Genomic DNA, 19798 nt, shown 5'->3' with positions numbered 1-19798 from the left:
GTGAGCCAAATCTATGAAGGCTATGTAAACTTTGGATATTTCCTTATAGCCTCCATTTTTAGTAGATTAATTATCATTAGATTAAATCCGCATACAACACCTTTGACGAAAACAGTTTGGCGATCATTGGCCACTCCTGCCACTTTTATCCAATCTGTCAGTTGTAATAACAGTTGGGTTGCAAAGACTTTTCCCACAACATCTAAAAGGGCAATTGGCATGTACTTTTTTCGGTCTGTTCTTAATCCCTTTTTAAACACAGGCACAATTATTGCGCTTATCCATGAGTTCGGAATTCTTTTTTTCCTCAATGATATTTTTAAATGGGATAAAGCAGACCTCAGCCCACGAAATCAGGATGTAATTTTAATGTCTTGTTTTTGAGACCATCTGGTCCGGGAGCTCGAGACAAGCTCAACCTTTTGATGTTTTCAAGGATATCTATCTGATCAATGGAGATGTCCCACTACTTCAGATTGGAGACACATAATTTAACATTAAAATGACAAGCATGGTCTCGGCAATACGCTGTTGCAAGTAGTGGTCAGTTTCAAGTGTTATTTGATTTGTGGGACTTGTAGCATGTGTAGATTTGGCATGCTGAACAAGTACATGGTACACAGATCGATTCTTTATAGATGTACTAGACTCTGAAGTAATGTTTTTAATTAATGGGTTTTTCTTGTGTCTTTTTCTGTTCTTTTTTGTTCTCCATATTGTCTGTACATTGTATCTATATGGGATGTGAATGGTTTGTATTATGAATTTAATATTTTGAATTTACAAAACTCTAACAACAATCTATGCTTTGTAGTATTACACAGATTAACATTTGAGTGCATGTGTACTTGTTTCTCTTGCTTCTCTTACTTCTGACTGATAACTTGCACCCTTAAGTCTTAGTGTCCTCAATCATGGATCACCCCATTCATGTGCTCACACTGCGCAGGCATGCGTCAGCTGCTGCACAAATTGAGGCGTACCCACTCACATGAGGACCTGCAACTCACTCTCTCTCTGTCTTAAACTCTCTCAAGTCCTCTACCTGACCCTCATGGACTGTCACTCCAACCATCCTCACCGGCTCCAGGGCAGCCTAAACTCAATCCTCACTCCTCACTCCTAAACCTATGCCTATCAACTCCACTCTCATAGCTAATAACCTAGCCGAATACTTTGGTACAAACATTTAAAAATGTAGAAACTTTGTCCTGGCCTTTCTCACACTACCTTTTCCTACTTGTACACTCCACCTACTCTACCATCATTGTCTGCCTCTATCTCCCACTTTAGTCACACTAATAATGAAGAAGTCATACCTCTACTGATGAAGGCTAACCCCCTCTTGTGCCCCCGCCATCCCTCTTCCTTCTCAGCTAGTCAAGTCAATTTGCCCCTTAGTGGCCATTCACCTTGCTAAACTCTTCAACCTGTCCTTCAACTCCACTATTTCCAAAATGGCCATGGTCATCTCTCTCCTAAAAAAGCAATGGTATGACCTGAACCTACCAGCTAACTTTCACCATGTGTCTCTCCTTCCGCACTACTCTAAAGTGCTAGAAAGGGTTGTGTTCAACGTCTTACAAATGTATAGACATCCACCATGTTAGAGCCCCCTACACACCTACGTTTCCGCTCCTGTCACTCCACTGAAACTCCTGTAATTAATGTCTCCAACTTTGCCTCTGGTAAGCACTCCAACCTATCTTTCTTAATTTTCCTTCATAGCTCCGCTGCCACTGTTGATCACGTTGATCTCTTTAATACTCTCTGTTGGGATTCGTAATTGAGCCATTGTCTTGATTGAATCCTACCAGGCACCTCACCAATTCTCTGGAACACCACCACCTCTCAACTCACTCCTCTAACTGTTGATGTTCCACAAGGCTCTGTCTTTGGTCCTCTCCTCTTTACACTCTACACCTCTGCTCTTGGCGCACTTATTTCCTCCTTAGGGTTCTCATACTAACTCTTTGCAGGCAACACCCAAGTCTTCTTCTCTTTTTCTGAACTCTCCTCTGATTTCTTTCAAAATATCCAACTGTCTCTCTGCCATTAAATATTGGATGGCTTCACACTCTCTGATGTTAAACTCTATAAAAACAGTGGTGCATTTCTTCCCTGCCAAATACTCTTTCATCTCTTCCCATGCCTATCCAGTGCCCAACTTGCACTCTCTCCTACTCCTCTTCCGCTAGAAACCTTGGCATCATCTATGACCCTTCTCACACTGTCTCTACTTTAATTCCCAAAACTGCAACGGCTGCTCGCCTCAACCTCCTAAATATTAAGGAAATCAGGCACCTTCTTCGTTTCAACACTGCCAAGCATCTCTTAACCACTCTTGTGTTCTCTATTCCGGACTAGTTTGGTCTCTCCAACTGCGCTTTCTGTCCTCTCAGCAAGATCATTAACTTCGCAAACCAGGACTATTTTAACTCCCTCACTTCACACCTACTTCCTCTTTCCTTCACCAGGCTGGATGTCTGATGATGCAAAACGGTTTCTTCTCTGGTCACAAATCTATCCATGGTAAAACATGACTGTATCTATCCTTCTCTATTCAACTGTACAAGCCTTCTCATAATCTCTGCTCTGCCTCCTCGACTACCCTTGTGGCACCTTGCCCTCCCATTGCTTCCTCTCGATGCCGCTCTTTCTCTCATTTTGCTCCACTTGCATGGAATTCTCTTCCCCTGGACATCCAAGAAACAGTCCACACACTGGTTAGCTCAAAACCACACTGAAAGCCTTTCTCCTCACATCTGATTTACCCTCTTAACGTACCTTTCATCTGCCTTCAAGCTAACATTTTTCCCTCATGACTAACCTGCCTCTGACATCACTTTCTCTGCTTCTGCTCTAACACTTCATCCATCATGGTCACATCCGTAACACAGCTGGCCGTACTGCCTACCTGTACTTAAAATTGTCTAATGTTGATTGTCCATAATCTATGTATGTCCACCTATATATTGTCCCTGGTGACTGCTCCATTTACTCCCGTCCTCAAACTGGTCAGAATGTCACTCAAACTCACCCCATTGTGAGAAGCTTACTTCTGCCTGTCAAATCTTATATCTTATCTATTGTACATTCTTCTGGGATCAAGAGTATTGTTCTTCCCTGGTTATAAATATACTTACTGTTTAATTCACCCTCTGATCTTACTACCTACTATTTCCCATTCTCCTCACCCCCTACTACTCTCTCCTCTCCACACTATTAATCTCTCTCTGTACTACTTCTACTCTTCCCCTCCCTGCACAACTACTACTCTCCACTCGATATTACCCCTCAACTTCACAAACACTCTCGGGCATCTCACAGATCATAACAAAACACAAAATGAAGATAAGATAATATATGAGGGGGGTATATATAAATCTAAAATGAAGTCGCACCCGGAACTCAATGCTATATGATTTTTCTCCCTTGAGCACAAACATTGATGTAATATTTTGGGCCCTCTGAAAAAAATAGCTTTATTGAATATTTTGTTCTCCCAAACTCTCTATTGATTTTATTTCTTACTTCATAGACATCAATTGAGTGAGAAACTCAAAAATTAAACATTAACCAAACATTCAATATCAATGCAGTGATAGCATTACATTATTCCTTTTCCCTCCTTCCGCCCCTCTTCCACTCCTCCCTATTCCCATCCATTCCCCCTTCTCTCAAGGTCCTATCATCTCTGTGTCATAATCTTGGGGTATAGGGTTGTCTCTGATTCCATCTCTCCCACTTCCCTAGAGGGCCGATCCACCCCCCCATATGGTTCTGATAGGGGAGATGATCTACACACGTCTTCATTTCTGGTGTCTAGTATTCTCCTCCTGGATCCTGTATGTGCAGGTCAAATAGATTGAGGGCTTGTAATCTCTGGGGGCATGCAATTGTCATATATTCTGACGATAGATATGTCAGTGCCACTGCCCAGTTTCTGGAAAAGGAGTCCCTGTTTTCAGTTATATGGAAGGACAGCTTTTCAGTTGCTAAAATAATCCACAATTTGACCCACCATAGATTTATGTGTGGAGGAAGGGGGTCATGCCCCATCCATCTGGCGTCTATTACCAGTTTGTCTGCCAGCAGCATTGTGATCATCACCCTACCTTTATTGGCCTGTCTCGTATAGTTTTCCTTAATGAGTATCCCTAAAAGGAAGACTGTGGGCTCAAATGGGAAGATTCGATCAATCACTTTTGATATGTGTAGCAAAACATCTCCCCAGAATGGTTTCACTACAAAACATCTTCCCAGAATGGTTTCACTACTGGGAACTCGCCCCACATATGCATAAAGGTTCCCACCTGACCACATCTTCTCCCACCATTCTTAGAAGTATCTGGGTAAATTCTATGCAAGCGTTTCGGGGTTAGATACCATCTCAATTACATTTTATGGGCTATTTCCTTCAATTGCACCAAGGTGGAGGAGATATTGTTACGGTTCCAGATATCCTACCATTCCTCATCTGTGATTTCCCTGCCCAGGTCTTTCTCCCAGACTGTCATGTAAACCCATTTTCTGTTGCCTCTTAGTTCCCTTAGAATGCTACAGATGTGTGTAACCAGGCCCTTTATGGAGTCAGATTGTATCAAAAAGTGCTAAAATGTAGTTAGTTGTCTAGTGGCTGCTTGTTGAATCCAGTATCTGATCTGGTAGTATTGAAATCTGTCCTGTTCCATGAGGTGAAATTGGGTTTTGCCCTCTTGGAATGTCTAAATCTCGTTATTTCTAAAAATGTCTGCTATGCACCGCCTTCTATTGTCTCTCTATTTCTGGAAGGCGTCCGGACCGTAGGCCGTGTTGAAGTCTGCATTGTCGTGTATTGGGGTAGGTGGCGATGGGAAGGTGGATAAATCTGGCATTGAAGGCAAGCTTATTCCAGGTATCCAGGGTAGTCTTAGTCCCCAGGTTAATATAAAGAGATTTAGATCTAGCATCCCTAAGGAGCCATAGGGCTTGCCATAATGATATGGCCAGTACTACAGTGTCCATTGTTCACCATTGTTTCACTGAATCCACTTGGCACCATTCCCTAGGTGTTCAGAGGTGGGCACCGTAACAGTACGCCTGGAAGTCGGTGCCTTGGAGCTCGCCTTTGGATAAGGGAGTTTCTAGAATATTCCTGGAAACTGCTCTTTTTCACCAATCTTTTTAATCGTGTGACTTCCCTTTGCAGCCTCTCTAGTTCCATCTTGGGAAACAGAATAGAGAGGCTCTGGAATAAATACAAAAGTCGGGGGAGAATGTTCATTTTAATTGTGTTTATTCTCCCAAACCAAGATATGGTAAGCCCTTTCCATCTTGTACAACCTGAGACCAAGGAGAAAAGTCCCCTGGTGCTGTCTGTTCCCTTGCAAATAATGCCGCTATTTTCAAAAGAAATGATTTGCGCAACTTCAGTACTTTTCTTAGTGACAAATAATTATCTAGGTAAATACATGCTAGTATTTATAAAATACAAGTTTTAATCAGGAGACGAACTGGGTGAAAGTTTAAGTTTCCAATGCATTTCGACCATAGGATGTCCCCCTTCAAGGACCTCATTGGTGATAATACAACAGAAAAATCAAACAAAACCAAAAGCTAATATGAGTCTTGGGGTCACTGATCATAGCATCCTGTTATTTGATGAAAAGCCAAGGAGCACTACTTTACCCATCTCCTTTGTAAACATCAATCTCAGATTGGGATGTCGAAACTTCCATCTCTGTGCAAAAGTAAATACAGAATAATGAGAGAAACTAAACGATGATCTGCGTGTCAACCCCAGGTCATCATGATGTTAAAATGTACTGCTTACTCAACTGATGGTGTAGTTAAATAGTCAGTCTCATGCTGTAGCTCCACAATATGTGCGACCTAAAACTCGCTGACTCAAATGAGAACACCCTAAGAAATGAGTTACAAGTCCATGTACAAACGTGTGTGATTTGCCCAACTACGAGTGAGTACTCTGGTGGGTGCCAAATACACCAAAATTCCCTTTAAAAAATAAATAAAGATGGAGGTATAAAAACCTGTAGACGATCACTGCCCACATGAAAACACTCCTAATCATTGGCTGCAATAGAACAGTCATCCATGGCAGTGTTAGATACTGAACCCAGTGAACAAAAGTTAAAGACTCTATATACAAAAGACTCAAACGTTAGTAACACTTACTCAAGTAGAATGGCGGCAGCCATAGATACTCAGACGTGTTAACTGGAAGAAGTCACACTGGCGAATGAACGGACCACTATTAAATAAATAACCTGCATAAGGGTTGTGGGTAGGCATCATCAAGCAGGACAGAGGCAACAGATTCAGAATTCAAACACTAGATCAATACAATGGGCCTCATTCCGACCCTGGCGTTAACCAAGGCGCTATTAGCGCCTTGGTTGACGCCGTTATCTTTCCGATTCCACCATGGTGAATGGTGTAATTACCGCCCCATTCCAAGGTTGGCGGGGGCGGTAATTCCCCATTCACCATGGGCCTTTCCCCATTCCCATTTTTGGCCCATAGAGCTCAATGGGAATGGGGAAGGCGCTAATTACGGCACTGTAAATTACGGTGCCGTAATTAGTTCCTAGGTCCCTTTGCGGGTTGGTTTTTTAACACCTGCAAAAAGCAGGCGTTAAGTACCAACCCGCAAAGGGAACTCGGAATAGGGCGGTAAGGGTTTAACGGCACGGGTCTCGTTACCGGTGACGTTAACCCTTACCGCCCTACTCTGAATGACCCCCAATGTGTAGGGAGGTCAGTAACCAAAGAAACAGTGTTCAAAATTAAGTTTTGAGCTGCTTCCAGCTCGCAGCCTTTTTTCGGCTCCTTTCTCCAAGTGTAAAACAGTTCCAAAAGAAAAGTCTTGAGATTATCTTTCTTAAGTTCAAAGTGATATAGTTTTAAGCACTCCTCAGGGTTCCCTTCCCCAAGCCCCAAGCAGCGCAATTCAAATACAAGAGAACCTTGAGATTCAGTCCTCAAGTTAGTACATGTCTCAAATCTGAATTTCAATTTCCAAAGTTCAGTTAATTCTGGTTTGTAGCTTTCACACCACTTGGTATCGAATATACTCCTATCTGTCATTTAATTTTAAAGTTCAGTTTAAATCAAGCTTCAGTAACTTTTCGTTTTGCTTATTCTTTAAAGTTACATTCACTTTAGAACTCAGCATAGATTGGCTTTATTTGCATTTGTAGGTTCCGTTCCCCTCTAACGTCTACATGTAATAGTTCTGTTTGTTTGCAAAGTTTTTGTTCAGTTCGGTATTCAATAGTTCTGGGCTTGTAACTCTCATTCAATTTAGTTCTTAATTAATTAATTTCACTTTAAATGGATTGTACAGCGTTCAGAGTCCTTCGCAAACGTCTTTCCTTACACATGCGGCCACTCAGATACAAAGTATTCATGGCAGTTTAGTCATTGTCAATGATTAATATAGGAGACTTTTTTTTAAAAAAAAGTACTCTTCGGAGGCACACGACCACTCCAATACTAAGTATTCCTGGCAGTAAAGTTCAAACACTTGCAAACCGGCATTTTCACTTATCAGAAACTCACTGGTCACTTTAAAAGTTCTTGAATGTCAGAATGCCAGCTCCTGCTTCTCAGGCACTCCTATGTCAGCCTTTCAACACAGGGGTACGAGCACCTCAAACATAAGGGAAAGGGACAGCCTTCGCATACAGCTCCTGTCATCTCCTTCAGTCCGCTCCACGGAGCCCCAACTCCTATGCTATGCTTCCATGGACCGCCTCTCCCTGCAGTCCCTAGCATCTTGGCGTCCTGCTCAGAAAAGGTTCCTTGCTGCTTCCACCGGCCTCCCTGCTGCTTCTCCTGTCGCTCTCTTCCCTGCTGGGCTGGTCTCCTTTTAGACACATGCAGCTGCTTGACAGGCTGCAGGTGTGAATGGCCAATTAGCCCTGCCTGACCACAATCAAAAGGACATGCCTGACCCTCACAGCTCTTAGCAGGCCTCTTCCTCGTCCCAGTACCAGAGTGGTGAAAGAGTGTAGTCTTCATTGCTCTCATCTCAGTACTGTCAATTGTACACATGTGGGAAAATAAGGGGAGATGCCTTACAATAACCTATGAAAGTCAGGGAAAGATTTTGCTAATCGTCAATGGGAAAAGGGGATACCATGTCTGCCTGGTTGCACCCCACTCCCAATCCCCAAGGACTCTCCACCCAGGTGATCCTCCCTCGCTTCTCCACCCCCAGGGTCGGGATCCAAGAGTGATGGCCTTTCCCTGGCCACCTGAGAAGAGAAATCAGAGGCTTTAGGAGTGAGGATACCCTCAGGTTTCTCACAGTTGATGCGGGCGTTGTGACAACATTGGTAGAAACGTGATGTCATGGACATTGTCATGATGATGCAGCGGGGCTGCCGATTAAATGGAGTTACTGATGCTGATGGGCATCTGTACAAAATAGACATGATTATCCGGAAACACAATAAGATAAACCTCATTATAATTACTAAAAATCAATTCTTGAAAGAAATGTGAATGGGGTATTTTTAAAGAATGTACGTCCTCCAAATAAATAGCTCAGTATGTGCCATGGTGACCATTGCAGCAATGTATAAGTATAATGGTAGATAGTGAACATTTCTATTAAAAAAAAGTCATATGCACAATTGTAACCTAATGTAAACGGCCTAGAAAACAAGTGAGCTGAGGGAGAGAAAACTCTCCAAGGTCCATGAAGAGGATCTAAAAGCTTAAATCATATATGGAATCTACCAATGCCAGAATAACATATGTCCCTCTTAGGGCATAACAAAGAAATATACTCTAAGTACCAAATGGAGTGGACATATAAGTGACAGAGCGCAACTGTACCATGCCTGGTAACTAGTATACAAATGTGCAAATGTAGGTAATGCAGAATCCCATCTTTAGGATATCTGTGCTGCTGTCTAACACAATACTTAAGTTGTTAAATGCACTTGCCATAATAAACCAAAAATGTACGCACTTTATGTAGAGGATTCCTAATGGAACATTACGTTTGAATGAAATGAAACTGTTAAAATATGGTCCTTGGTCTAAGGTTGTACATGTTTATTTCTCAATGTCTACGACAGTGGTGAGCTGTGTCGTACAAAAACTTGATCAGTAGATATCTAAAATTACGCATATCAAAGACGTGGTTCCTGCTTCCCTAGTGCCATATCTTCAATGATGTGGGCAAAGACTTGCAGGAAGTTCGACTCATACAGCTTGCCTATTTTTGTCGTAATTCCAAATCTCAATTACTTAATGTTTTTTCACCCAGCTAAAGGTGTAGGCATTTTTCATATTTGCCACACTGTCTGTGGCAGCAGACAAATTTAGGGCTTCGGATTTTGAATAACTTACCAGAAACCCTGAGGTTGCACCTTATAACCCTGTTCTGTCTGCAAGGCTTCAATGGAGAGTTCTGGATTCGTTATTGATACCAAGATGTCATCGGCCAAAAAGTCGATTTTATATTCTTTTATTGCCGAATTTGATGCCCCAGATGTTTTGGTTGGCTCTCAATCTGCTGGCTAAAGGCTCCATGCTTAAGGAAAATAACAGCGGGGAGACCCGGCAGCCTTGCCCCGTTCCCTTTCTTAGTAATAGGCTCTCTGAGAGTGTATCATTTACCTTTATTTATGCTGTGAGCACCACATAAATGCTGAAGATCCATTTAATTATGTTATGCCCAAACCCAGATTCCTCCAGTACCCCCTTTAGGAACTTCCGGCTCATCCTATCAAATGCTTTCTCAGTGTCGAATGCTAAGATTATCGCTGGGTCTCCGGGGATCTCAAAGCCTTATCAATGAGTTGGGTTACTTTCCTGATATTGTCAAAGGTCTGTCTACATGCTAAAAAGCCAGTTTGTTCTGGGTGTATTAGCTGCAAGAGCAGCTTATCAATACGCAGTGCAAGGATCTTAGCAAAGATCTTCTCGTCCATATTCAGGAGAGCAATGGGCCTGTGGCAGCTGCATAGGGTTGGATCTTTCCCCAGTTTGGGAATTAAATATTTCTATCATGGTCTTAGCTAGTCTTTCACAAATTGTTTGTATAAGTGGATTGTTAGGCCATCCGGACCAGGAGCTTTGTTAGCTTTCATTGATTGTATAGCTATCAGTATCTCTTCTACTGTTATTGGGTCATCCAACTCATCTTCTGTTCTTCAGTTATTTTTTGCAACTTCACTTCCTTTATATACTGTCTGCTTTGGGCCTCCTTCCCTTCTGCCTAATTGAGCTGCTCATAAAATTGCCTTAACATCACCAGTATACGCTTGGTATCCTGGACCTTGGTACCCTTCTCATTTATTAGGTCCACTATTCTCGACTGTATTTGTTTTGTTCGAAGTTCATGAGCCAATAGATAGTCTGCGTTGTTCGCTTTCTCATGATATGTGCACATGTGCATATGTTGAGCATTCTCCTTTCAGCCCTGTTAGTAGTACCGTATTGAGATGGCCCCTCAGGTTCGTCTATTTTCTCAAGTCATTCAGTGCCCCAATTCTTCTATATTTCTCATCCAACTCTTTCAATTCGGCAGTCGGCCAATCACTCTCCAATTTCTTGGTTTTGGCTGGCTCAGAGCCCAATGCCAAGAGGTTCCCTCTTATCACTGCTTTAAACTCATCCCATGTGTTGTTCAGTGATGTAACTTCAGGTGGGTTATTACTAAAGAATTCACCTATCTCCTTGGCTATTTCACGCTGAACATTGGGTCTCATTACGTCCCTGGGTAACATCCATGAGCATCATCTTTGCAGTTGTTTTCCCTGGGACACCTGTAGGATAATCTGCCAGTGATCTGATCTCGTGATATCCCCATCTTAGTCTTCTCTACTGAGTTTGGGAGTGTGTTGGATGCTAACATATAGTCTCTCCTGGTGTAGATTCTATTTGTGTGAGATAAAGGAATACTCCTGTTCTGTTATGTGGGTCACTCAACAGTTATTAAAGAGCCCCAGGTTCACAATTTCTTTCTTGAGTTTTGTGGTTGCCTCTACTCCCTGCAAATGGAGCCGCTTTGAGTGGTTCATGAACTCTATCCATGATCAAGTTTAAATCCCTGCCTAATACAATATCTCCCAGGGTGAAATGTGATATGGCAGGTATCAGTTCCATGAGGAAGCTATTCTGTCTTGTATTGGGGGCATATACAGAGATTAGCGTGAACGTAGTCGTCCCCAATGTGCATCTGGCTGCTACATACCTCCCCCCTTCCAAGACATCCGAGCAATAAGGCCCAGGTGGCTTCTGCATGGAATCGCTACCCCATCCGTCTTACTTCATGCGGAGGCCAGGTACTGTTTGGAAAAACCTCAATGCTTTAGTCTACTTTTATCTTTTGCCACCAAAGGGCTTATTTTTATTTTGCATTTTTAAAGCGCTCACACAGCCCGCGGGCATTGAGGTGCTGTTACAGGAATTGTTTGTTTTTTTAGTTGCGTAATTGTTTTTTGTCTTAGTTGCATATTTATAACGCGCTTAAATACCCAGAGGTTTCTAAGCGCGGACCGGGGGATCGCACCTGTGTTGCTTTGTGTCGTCTTGCTTCCAAGGCGAACACGTTGCTGCTGAGCTAACCTCCTGGGTTTCCTGTATTAGAACCACATGAGTAAACTTGAGTGACGTGGTAGGAACCCCATAATTCCATCCCTAAACCCTCTTCCACAAACTATATTACAATACAAAAGTGTGTGAACAGTGTAAGGGGTGCACTCCATTGCCATGATCCCATGTCAGCTCTCCAAGTGTAGGAACTCCCCTGCGGTGACCATGTGTTCCTGAATATTTCGCTGGTGCTGTCTCTCTCTAGTTCACATGTCATCTAACCCTTGAAATGACATTCGCTTAGGGTCATGGGGTCTGTTATGTGGGTAGTTCGACTGAGAGGTTGCGCTCTCTCTGACCTTCATTACCTTTTCTCATCCGCAAGGTCGTGTTTCTTATTTGCCCCCTCTAGGGATCCTCACAAGTTTCAGTTAGGTAAGATTGTATCAGTTCTCTGCACTTTGAGATATTCCACAGGAAGGTATCTCATTTGTTGTTGTTTTTTGACGTTACCGATCAAAATTTTGAGTTTCCATCTCTTATTGATGATTTAGCATTTATATAGCGCTACAAACCCTCGGATATCTGAGCGCTGCTTATTATTACTCACAGTGTGTGGTGCTCATTTATCGACCCCAGAAGGATGAAAGGCTGAGTATGGCCCTGCCGGGATTCAAACCTGCGTCAGCAAGCTCTGCATGAATGTCAAAGCGGGCGCTCTACTCGCTGTGCTATTGGTCCGGCTTATAGCATACTCTTAGTCTCTTCTTCAGACGGGACACCCTTTGGGTCATACCTGCATCTTCAGGACTTTACATCCCTGTTTCAGGGTGGTGATCGTATGTCTCTGGCCCTGCACTTCAAATTGCAGGCCCGTTCGGAACGTCCACTTGTTTCTCACAGTTTTGCTGAGCAGCTTATCGGTTATTGGCTTCAAGTCTCTTCGCTTTTCAGCATGCCATTTGAAAGGTCTTTGAACAATTACATGTTTGTCCCTCTAAACATAATCAGAAAAAGGGAGCGTGGGAGCCCCTCTACTGACAACGAGCATGGGTCAAATACCCTGTTATATGTAATTTCTTCCATGCTCAACATAATCTGGCCTTTCTCCCTAGCCTTGCATAGGATTCTTTCTGTGAAGTTTGAAGACGACGTCCCGGGTCTTCCTCTCACTATTCTTCGAGTTGAGTTGTCCAGTTCTGTGTGCTCTGTCAATCTCTGTGGATCGTAGTTGTATCCCCGGGAAAACCACTGTGAACAGCTCCTGTAGCATACCTTACATATCCTCCACTTCTGCCCCTTCTTTCAGGAATGTTAGACCCATGTTATCCCTTTGCAACTTACTTTTCAAGACCCTCACACTTGTCTGCTGTCTGCAGGGATAATCTCTCTTCTGCACTCCTCGGTCCTGAGTTCCTTAATGCTTTGCATGAGCTCTCTCTTCAGACCTGCCATTTCCTGAGATATGATATTTTTCAGGGCCTTGAGACATGTCAAGAGATCTTCTTTTGTAAAGGCAACAGGGGTACGTTACGGGGTGTGGTCCAGTGGCTTACTGGGCTGCCTAGAGGTATTCTGCAGGTCTCCCACATATTTTTCCATGCTTCCATCTGGCGCGTTGCACAGTATTCTCAATGTTTTTTTCATTGACTGTTTCCTATTCCAAAGGTAATTTGACCTCATGGACTGCAGATTTCTATCAGGTATCCTCTTCTCTTAGGACATGCCCTCCTAGGTACTACAGGGGGGTGTTTTCCTGTTATCCATTTGAAGTTTCTGTCATGCTTTCCTTAATGTCTTCCTTCTAAGGTCTTTCATCCGTGGGGGCGAAAATACTGTGCCATGTGGGATTCCTGTGGTCGGTCCACCCAGCAGAGTTCAGAGTGAGCGGTTAAGGAAACCTCGCCTCACCTCTGTCCTCTGCACCGATGCTCGCTGAATCAGGAGGATCAATTTCCCACCCAGGAAACCTGAGCTAGCCGATGAGCCCTCGCTGACCTTCGCGAGTCCATGTTTCCCACCAAGCCCGAGGTCCACAAGGAAATTACCATACATCAATTTAGAGCAGACCTTTGCTGGGTACTTGGGCTGGTTCACAATGATTTTCGTGTTAGCTGTTCAATTATGTATTTATATGGTGTTGCACACGTTAGTGATATGTGGTGCATGTTGGTGAAGCACGGTCCTTTCCCAGCGGGATATCGTAGCGCAGTGCAAGAAGGAGACACAAGTTACAGATTAAAAAAACTACTCTCACCACATACTGGCTATTGTCCATAATTTTGAGTACAAATTATTTCATATAGTGGTGTCTTTACTTTTTTGTGGACTTTTGTGATTGTCATTGAGCAGGTCAGTTAATGTTTGCCATTGTGTTGTGACAAGCTTGGAAACAGTCTATGCCTTCTTCAGAAGTGGCATGATTAGTGTATGCTTCAGGGCCTCTAGGAGTGATGTGCTGCACACATTAGTGATGTGTGGTGCAAGCGGGTGAATTGCTCTTCAATTAAAAAGGCTGGGCACGGAGAGAAGTGTCTTGGCTCCTTTTGTGGGTGCATTAAAACACCGCCCAGGAGCTAAAACTAATAAGGCGGGAACACACTCAGGGACACGGTGCTAAATAATACCCTGGATGTATCTAGACACCACAGGCTGGGAACAACTGCCAAATGAGAATTCTCCTACCCTCGCCTGTATAAAATGCTGATCAAATCATTAAGATCGCTAACCAAGATTCCACCCTGCCCCATGAACCTAAGACAACTTAGTTGTCCAAGCCAACATTTTAGAAACTTGATACCCAAAGGAATTCACACTCATTAAGGAACATTGGCTAACACATTTCCATTGCCTTTGGTTATCTTAGTGAGTCTTCCCAAGTGGGAAAGGAATGCTCGTAAGCGAGTTCCAGGTGCTCTGTGACTCAAGACAAGCCTTACCGGTAAGGCTTAAAGCCACCAAAACATGCATGTATTACATGTGTTATTATAGAGATAGCTTGTGGACTGCACTCTTTGGCACGGACAAGCTAAATGAGGATGTAATGGAATGCCGCCCATAGGAATCCCCAGTGCTTTAGAGACATTGGCTAAAAAAAAGTACATTCATCGATTTTTAGTTTTCTGCTTGTAATGGGGAAGCCCAGTTGTACGTATGTCTTTTACTAAATGATATACATTCTTCTGCACTGAGCTATTATACATTTCTGCCATTTTTGGCCAACTGTAAAAGTAGTTTCAAACCCCTACAGAGTTCATCCACAGCATGTCATGCCTAGTGTGCAGCTTCTTTTTGCCCCCCCTTTCCAAACTAAATGAAATGTAATGAAGTTCAAGTGGCATAACCATGGCTTCAGTACACCTACCTAGTGTTGGGTGGTATTAAAACATAAGCTAACATTTATCATGTAAAAACACGCCAACGTTACCATCACTTTCCTCACATCGCATCCTGGGTTTTTAACACCCTGCACTAGGACTTGTGTAGATGGACGGTACATCAGAAGACCCTGAGCTTTAGCCTGGCAGCGTCTATTCAGCCATGGGACATCACTGGAATCTCTCGTGCCTTCCAGGCTGGCAGCATTACCAACACAGTTCCTCAGACTTCCCTGAAGTTCTGCTGATTACTATTCAATTTCAGATTGTGTAGCAGGGTATTCCTTCATGCAAGAGAAAAGAATAGGAACAATACGAGTTTGTAGATGGCTGAGAAGGAAGCTCACAATACCTATGAAATGTCGATGAAGCGGCTGGCAGACGATCGACAAATTAGATCAGTGATGTGCCAAGAAAGGTTCAACTGAATGCTATCATTATTGTTCTAAAATAATTCAGAGTATACTTGAGGCAAGGCTGAAGCTTTAATTCAAGCACAGAAGTAGAAAGAGATCTCCGTCTTCGTGCCTGTTATGAACCAGATCAGACTTTTTCTCAACACATTGCTGCCGTCACTAAGAGCATTAACCTTCAGTTCGTGATCCTGAAATGGGTCCTTGAACTCATCTAGACAACATATTGAATTGGGATTCACCACACAAGGGTACTTTGGTAACTAGAATATGCATACACAAGATATGCAAGGACATCAGATCGAGATACAAAACAAAGCACCCAGACACTGACTGAACCTAACAAAATTGGACTATAATATCCTTAGCCTGAAATACACCCGATGGCTCCTAGTGGAGTATTGGATAAAGTTCAAAATATTATGTACATTCTACAAAGCTATGGAGGCAAAGGTCTTGATTCCCTGAGAAAGTGTACCCCACCTCCCATTACGGTTTGGGCCGCAAGCTAAGATCAAGCAGGGCCAAACATGCTAAACACCCTGACTTTAACTGCAAGAAGCACTGGGGCAAAAACAATGAAAGTACTGCGTGCACACATCAGCAGTGCCCTGACTCCACAACTTAGAAATCCACCTAATAAACAACCTTCAAAAAGACTAACAATTCACCAAGTGAGGGTGCTGATAACTACCCTGTTACCATCAAAATTCCCTCTTCCCCTCCAAGAAGGAATCTACCTCCTCTTCTCGCTTAATGACGTTCAAATCTACATTCCAGTCAAGTAATTGACTCAGCAGCTATCCAAGGATACAATCTACTCCTCCCGCAAGCTAACTACAGATCCCACCTTAGACAGGTGGACAAAAACTAGGCACTGCAAAGTAGCTAAATGTGTCGGGGGCACACAAAAACATTTAAATAAATCATAGAATGGTGTATGATGAAACCTTTAAGATTGTTGATATCCTGGGGCAGGCCCAAGTAACAGTGCTCACCTACAAAGGTCAGTACTTTTAAACACTCTACCAAAACCAGGAGTCAATGAAGGTGTCTCTGAACAGAAAGGATATGCCTTATTGTAGGGGACTTCAGACTTAGTAGGCTGCAACCTTCAGGTCTTGCAGCCACAATGGTCTGATTATTGAACTATACATAGAACTCTGGATATCCTGACCACCTCAAATATGGGCACTCACCATTGAGATGTGAACAGGGATGCCCCAAAAAGTAAATGGAGTACAGTTCAGCTTCTTCCACCTAATGTGTCACCAGAGACTGAGAACTTGCCAGTCTAACTGCTCCATTATGATACGACATCCATGTTGAATTTATTGTCTGTGGGTATCTCACAATGCAACTTATGCAGTATCCTCTAGACTCTTGGAAGGGAAGGAGTGAACATTGAAAACAAGAAAAGTAGAGTGACATCAAGAGGCACAGGTGTTAAGACACCTGGTCAGCCGTTACCCTTCTCATGCCTTTCCTGACTCCAAGCATTTCCCCCCAATTCATATGATTGGGGAGAAGAGGTTGTGCTAAGTGAACTTTAAGATGCTACTCTGTTGCTTCTCTTCCAAGGTCCTCCGTTGCATCTCCCTTCCCCACAAAACTGTTACATGGAACCAGAGTAGGGCATACAGAATGGGAATCTGCAGAGGGAGACAGAAAGCTGTGATCCTCTTGGTATTAAAGTTAAAAGCTGTTCTTTAATGTTGGTGTATCAGACTGGTGTTATTGTGCATGATGAAAGAACTAGATTTGTGGTAACTTTCTTCATAAAGGAATATTCACTGAATAATCCCATACTGTATGTAAAATAAGTTGGTGATATCAAATGTTTTGAGGTGAAAAAATCCCTGCCCAATTTGTCCAGCATTTGTTTTTATCGCAGCTACTCGTATATTAAATTTCTTGCATTGTCTCTTTGCAGCGTGTTCTAAGCGGAGTCCTCAGAGGGGCTGGACTCCAATCCTTTGGGGCTATCGTCAGCGGTTCAGCATACTGCATTGTCGGCCTACCACTGGGAATTATTCTGATGTTTCCTACCAAGATGGGTGTCCTAGGTATCTATTATATGTACCATCTCTTTCACTTGTTGATTTGTAGTGGGCACATGATCACTTAATGTATATAAGGGATAGAGATTATTAGTGACCAAAATGACTTTCAATGTACAAACAGTAGTATGCACAACTTTCTGTTGTGGTCTCAAATGTTACCCTCAGTGCACCTATTCACATAACATTATTTTCCTCTTTTCAAGTGGTTCCTATACTGACGGTGAAGCTTGCTATTAGATTTCCCCTATTATTGGGCTCCATCTTGTCTTGGGGCCCCCATCCCTTGTTGAGTTGCCTTCTGTGTTGGTGTAATTGCAACTTTCATCCACCTCCATTCCTTTTCTAATATCTGACATTTAACATATAGAGTAATTCTTGAATTTCTCTATGGATACTCGTGAACATCAAGAAAGACAGGTGCTGCATGATCTCAAACATGTACACCTTCTTAGATTCACAGGCATGGGAAACATGGCCTCCGTGGTGAGAAACATTCACTTAAACATGTGTGAATATGAAAAGATTCCCATGACCGAGAAGGGATATGTTTTTCAACACAGCTCTCTTCCCTAGAGTCACACACTGCATGTATGGAATGCAATATTTCTGACCTTCTTAACAAAGGTACTGAATTCAAAGTTGACATAAATGAGATGAACATAGATCACCTAAATGTGCCCCAGTGACACAAAAGACAATACAATCATACGGACATACACTTTTGAAACAGAATTTACTAACTGTATAAGCACCTAACAAGCACACAATAAATAAATAAATGAATACACTTACACCACCAACATACAGACACATTGATATACTATAAGGGATCAAGAGTAAGAGTCGGACACAGTATCAGGTTTCGGGTTTGAAATAGTACATTTATTGTCAAAATATTAAGAGGGGTTGGGGAAATCCTACCTGTCCCTAGGTCTATGTGGGCTTTCCCTGCCTCAACAAAGCTAATGAACGTCTGTGTCAGGATGTTCAACAAATAAAGCGTCTTCCGTCCTGTGTCCAAGACCCTAAACTGACCCTTACACACTAAATACAAGGTGTAATTGGGGATTTCTATCAGCTATAGATTATAGTGTCCTCTTGAAGTTCCAAACATAAAGTTCTAAGGTGCAGACAAGAATAGGAATAATGCTCCAACAGGAAACTGGGTTTCCCCTTCCCCTAGGTTTCTTATGGTTTCTCACGGCTTTCAGTAAAATCAATAATGTTCCAATGTTTCCCAAAGAGATGACTCTCTCCCTGAGTACTCCTTTTCCATCCACTCTGTTATCTCAGTTTCAAGGTGGCGGCGGTTCCACCCTTAAATCCCTTTAGTCTTCACTTATTCGATGGTTCTCTTGTCAGGCAGAAGAAAGAAAGATTTCTTTCTTCTCCCTCTGATTTCCTTTCAATGTCAAAGTTCTTTGTGATATTTAATTTCACTCTCTTTCTTGAGCTTGTTCCTCTTTAAAGGGGTATGGTTCATCATCCCACAATTTCAGGTTTATTCCATTATCTTCTTACCCCTGGTTTACTCTCCTGCCAGGGCTTCACTGTTTTGGAACTTCTTTTGATTCCTTTATTGTTCAAAGGGATATGGCTCTTCCCTTTCTGCATCGGCTGTTATGGTTTCTTACTTTTACAGAGGAGTTTTGACCCCTGAGGTTTTCTTAATCCTTCTTCTCTCCTTGGTATACTCTCCTGCCGGAGTATTGTAATTCATTCCTAAGAAGGGGTATGGATCTTCCCTTTGATTACTGTTCCACACTTTGAAGGTTTTGTTTTACAACCCCTGTGTCTCTTCTCCTTTCACCCCTGGTTTACTCTCCTGCCAGTGCGTCACAACTTTCATACTTGGGTGCGAGTCCCAGAATCACTGGTTCCCTATCCTGCCAGGGCTTCTTAACTTTCTTTTCACTCTTTTGTAGCCACAAAACAACACTTCTCCATTATTGTGCTACTGACCCTTCACAAGCTTCGGATCAATTGCACTGTCTTTACTCGGGTTTTCAACAATGTTTGTTTCTGTATCAATTATACTGCCTTCACTCAGGCTTTCCACAATGTTCGTATCACTCCTCTTGCCTTGATTTAGGAATTTCACAATGTTCGTATTAATCCTATTGCCTTCACTTAGGCATATTACGATGTTCGTATCTGTATTAATTGCATTGCCTTCTTCATTTGGGCTCTCTCGCTTAGGATGCGTTACGCGGCATTCGCCCAAAAGCGCCTCGGTAACCCATGCACTCTCCCTGAGTTTACCAGTGTTTCTCAGCGTCTTCGGCGTTCATCGCGTTTTTCAATCCTCTTTGCTTCTGCCCGCTGATCAGCAGTGATTCCAGTGAGCCGCTTTGATCCCGCTTGTCCTCCTTCTGTTTTTGGCAACTCT

At 42.8% G+C, this 19798-nt stretch overlaps 1 protein-coding gene across 1 annotated transcript in view; it reads left to right on the top strand.

Moving 5' to 3' along the window:
• The window catches only part of LOC138488299 (multidrug and toxin extrusion protein 1-like), a 638882-nt gene that overhangs the window by 416182 nt on the left and 202902 nt on the right, over positions 1–19798 (top strand). The window contains exon 14 of the mRNA XM_069615181.1: positions 17280–17412. Coding sequence (XP_069471282.1) covers positions 17280–17412 — 133 coding nt within the window. The remainder of the gene's footprint in view (positions 1–17279; positions 17413–19798) is intronic.

Source organism: Ambystoma mexicanum, chromosome 9 (genome assembly GCF_040938575.1).
Source record: "Ambystoma mexicanum isolate Mex_15411 chromosome 9, UKY_AmexF1_1, whole genome shotgun sequence".
Lineage (NCBI taxonomy): Eukaryota > Metazoa > Chordata > Amphibia > Caudata > Ambystomatidae > Ambystoma > Ambystoma mexicanum.
This window is presented reverse-complemented; position numbering and strand designations above follow the sequence as displayed.